Source organism: Nestor notabilis, unplaced genomic scaffold, assembly GCF_000696875.1.
Source record: "Nestor notabilis isolate BGI_N333 unplaced genomic scaffold, ASM69687v1 scaffold11467, whole genome shotgun sequence".
In the NCBI taxonomy this organism is placed as follows: Eukaryota; Metazoa; Chordata; class Aves; order Psittaciformes; family Psittacidae; genus Nestor; species Nestor notabilis.
This window is the reverse complement of record NW_009935156.1, coordinates 8,142-12,108: the sequence shown is the minus strand read 5'-3', so window position 1 is coordinate 12,108 and position 3,967 is coordinate 8,142. Positions and strand designations below refer to the sequence as shown.

The window sequence follows — 3,967 nt, the reverse complement described above, 5'->3', positions numbered from 1 at the left end:
AGAAGACACAGAACACGCCAAATAGGTTGGGGGGGGGGGGGGGAAGAGTCCATACACTATCAATATTATATGTAGGAGAGGGCTGAAGGGATATGTATTGTAAAAAAAGTTCACTGAGGAATTTGTAAGATGGGATAAGTAGCTTGTAGGTACACATAGAAAAAAGAAAAATCACATCAGATTTTATTATGATATTGATAAACTTCAAGCCCAGAGGACCACAAGGGTGGTGGTCAAAGGCTGAAGCACATGCCTCAAGGGAAGGGAGGGATGGAACCAGGCTTGTTCATCCTGGGCAAAAGAAGGCTTCAAGAGGTCCAACATCAGCTTTGCAATACCTGTAAGATGTTATTATGGAGACGGGGCAGTTTCTTTACAAAGATGCACATTATAAGAGACAACAGGCAAACTGAAACCAGGCAGGCTCCCACTTGATGTATTGGGGGAGAATAACACTTCATTATGAGAACTATACATTTCCAGTGGGGTCTGTAATAGTGGTACATTTTCCATTCTTGAAGGTTAAGACCTGAGCAGTCTAAACACTAAGCGACCTGTCTGAGTTCCGTGCCAAGCCTCCTTTGAGACCTCCCAAGGTTTCTTCCCATCTGAATGACTGCTTGTCACTGCAATTATATTTCCAGTCAGAATTCTTAAAATCATTTGTCCTGTTGTCTTTAAACAAAAAGAGACTTACCTATACATGATATAACCAATGAATAGCACTGTTTGCACTGCTACAAAGATGAAGAAGTGCACTGTAGATAAGCACGATGGAAATGGTGGCAGTTCTGGACACTTTGATTTCTCATTAGATGGCTAAAACCCAAGAAAAACAGTATTTGAGAAAAGAGCAAACAAGACATGCCATCAAAAGACTGTTAAATGCAAGAAACAAAACAAGGTCTTTAACACGTGATATAAAAATAAGCAGCAGCAGCAAACAGGCAGAAATGACACTACCTTGAGAAAACAAACAAACAAAACAACAACAAAAAACAAAAAACCAAAAACCAAACAAACCTTCTATGGGATCATAAGTTCATTCAATTGCTACCTAGGCTAGACTAAGGTGCTCCTGAATGCGAACACAGCCATCTTTCACACTTAGGAGACCTAAAGGGAAGCCTGCCCAACCTTCCCCGGATTAAAGCTCTCCCTTCTGTGCAGAAGCAATAATCTCCTCTCTATAGAGCTGTTAAGTAGGGGGACAAGCACAAAAAAAAGCACCCAGAAAACCTAATTGCTTGACCTTGTTTCCACAGGAAAGTAGACTAAAAATCATGCTCTTTGTGCAAAACTTCTCATCAAGACACAGATCATGCAGTTAGGTCAAGGCGGTGCAGTTTTAGCAAAGCAGCTTAATAAAGGATTAATTGCTCCGTAAATTGCATGCTGGCTTGTCCAAGCCTTTCACTAACAGCCAAATAAAGTAGTATTACAGCCATCCTTTACACTACCAGCACATAGATTACCGTATTTCGTTGTACTAAATGCTCAATGTCTCTCTTTACTACATGAAGGTGTTCTTTGATGTCATTGAAGTGCTGAGTTGTTTCATAGACTCCGGCAGCAGAGCCAGGATGTTGAGCTCCACTGATCAACCTCAGAGTATCAGCCACAGAATTTCTGAAACAAGACAAACAAAACATTTCAGCACAGAAAAGCTCCTCTACAAATAGCACTTATTCTGGGCACCTTTTGGCCCATTAAAGTTAGTCGGAAATACAGAGAGTTGCCCCAAATCATAGAATAATTAGGCAGAAAACATTTTCTCTAGTTTCCAAGAATACATTCTATGAGGAAATAATTCCTTAATCAAACTATGGGGTCAGACAGTTTCAGTTTGTCCAGTGCACCATCTCCCAAAGTCATGCCGAGTACAAGACCTGGCAAATATTCTGTTGCTAGACATCTGCTTTGCAGAAGTCTAAAGCAAATGTTTTATCTGAGGCTCTTGCCAAGGCTTTAGGATAAGCAGAGTTTAATGCAATCTTTGAAGAAAACCAAAAGCTATTTGAAAAAATAAATAAATAAAACCAGTCATGTAAGAAATAAAAATAAAGAAGAGGCTTTAGGGATAAGAAAAGATTTAGATACATCCTTGTTTCATGATTATCATTTATACGAGAAACTCATTTCCCATATGCAGTCATAATACTTAATATTGTTGTCATGTGAATTCATTTTGCTCCTACATCAAATCAAATTAAATCCATAAAAAGTTGAGGTTCCATAACTAATTTTATTTGAGGTAAACTAGTCAATGAGAGAAAAAACCCTTAATCTCTAATCAATATGTTTATATAATTTTTCCCTACTGTGATGTTTCTTTTCGGTTGCAAAGAGGATTATTCTACAGCTAAAATATTTATCATGTGAATGTTAATCTCTTCATTATTAACAGAGTAAATAATCGAAATAGATGTCTTTGGATTTCTTTTTAATTTACTTAAAACTTTACATTTTGTTCAGATGAGAGCTTACTTCGATGCCTTCAAGACGCAGCCCTAACTCTGTACAGTGGTCAGCAGCTTGTCTCAGCCCCATAGAGTGGTTTAGATTGGAAGGGACCTTTAGAGATCACCTACTCTAACTGTCCCCCGCTGTGGGCAGGGACATTTTTCAATGTCCCAAAGCCCCATCTAACCTGGCTTTGAATACTTTCCATTTTAACTGCCACATAAAGGAAATGAAAACAAACAAAACCAAACAAACACAAAGCAAAACACAAACAAAAAAATGGCTTGAATACTATTCATGGAGTAAACTGGCAACCACAACATATGTTTGTTCATGCAAAATTACATTAGTGATTCAAATGGCTCATATCCACTGTGAAAATGGCTAGTTAAGCTTCAAAGTAGTTTCATAAAGATGTTTTTAGCTTTTAGCTTTGTATCTTTCAGCTTTATATCAGTTGCTCTTCATGCCATTAAAATTCAACACACAGAGCAAACCCACATGCACAAACTGAATGCAAAACCCCCTCTTCCTAACCCAGCTTAAGTTAGCTTTAACCAGAAATTATTTCATATTTTTGTATCATCATGATATAGATTATTTTAAAGTAAATTGATTAATATTTACCTGTACTTTGAATTGGTGTTACACTGACCTATTTTAGAAGTAAGTTTTCCACTGGAAGGCTTCTTTCTTGAATAACCCATGCAACCACCATCATGACCACTGCCTAGTAAATGCTGGTATCAATTCTACCTATCCACATCCACCTCACTGTTTATCTTGCCCCACTAGTTTCAGTGCTGCTACGCAAGTGTGACACTCATTTTGCTCCCTGCGCTCCTCATACCACCATCGCTATGCAACTACAGAAATCTGCACACCCACCTTTCATTTGACTGATCCAGTATTTGTTAAAGGCAAAATAACTTCCCTCAATAGGTATGGTCTATGTCAAATTTAATTTACATTTACTTTTGCATGAACAATACCAAGCTGGTAGTTTCTATTGTATGAACATGCAAGAGTCTTCTGTAATCAGATGATTAAGAAATCCACAAATCTTGACAAGAAAATTACTCAGACACTAAGTCCTTCTCCTCCGGGATGACCAGGAATGCAACAGCGGGCTGTTCATCTCTATCTCTAAATAAAACATTTCTTTAATCTAAGAAAAATATTAAGATGATGTTACGCAAACTCATACCTAATAAGTAGTCACTAAAAGGGCAGGCTGCCAATGTTAACAAGAAAATCTAATTTGCTTGCAAGGTATAAAGATTTGTCAAGAATATTAACATAAAAGCTTTCGTGGAAGAACAAGTGCAAAAATGGAAGCGCTCTAATCTTCATCCTACAGAAAACCTGACCTACTTAGATAAATCACAAGAGCTTCCCTTGAACTAATACAGGAAAAAAACCCACAACTGTAGGAATTGTTTTTCTCCCTTCTCTAAGCCCAAGGTAAGGAATGGTTTACCTACTATAAATGAAGGGTTAAACC

The 3,967-nt window shown here is 37.7% G+C and overlaps 1 protein-coding gene across 1 annotated transcript in view; it reads right to left on the bottom strand.

The window, feature by feature from the left end:
- Positions 1-3,967, bottom strand: part of LMAN1 (lectin, mannose-binding, 1) — a gene marked incomplete at its 5' end in the record, with an annotated part of 12,438 nt that overhangs the window by 1,221 nt on the left and 7,250 nt on the right. The window contains 2 exons of the mRNA XM_010017711.1: positions 698-819; positions 1,476-1,629. Of these exons, the coding sequence (XP_010016013.1) occupies positions 698-819; positions 1,476-1,629 (276 nt within the window). The remainder of the gene's footprint in view (positions 1-697; positions 820-1,475; positions 1,630-3,967) is intronic.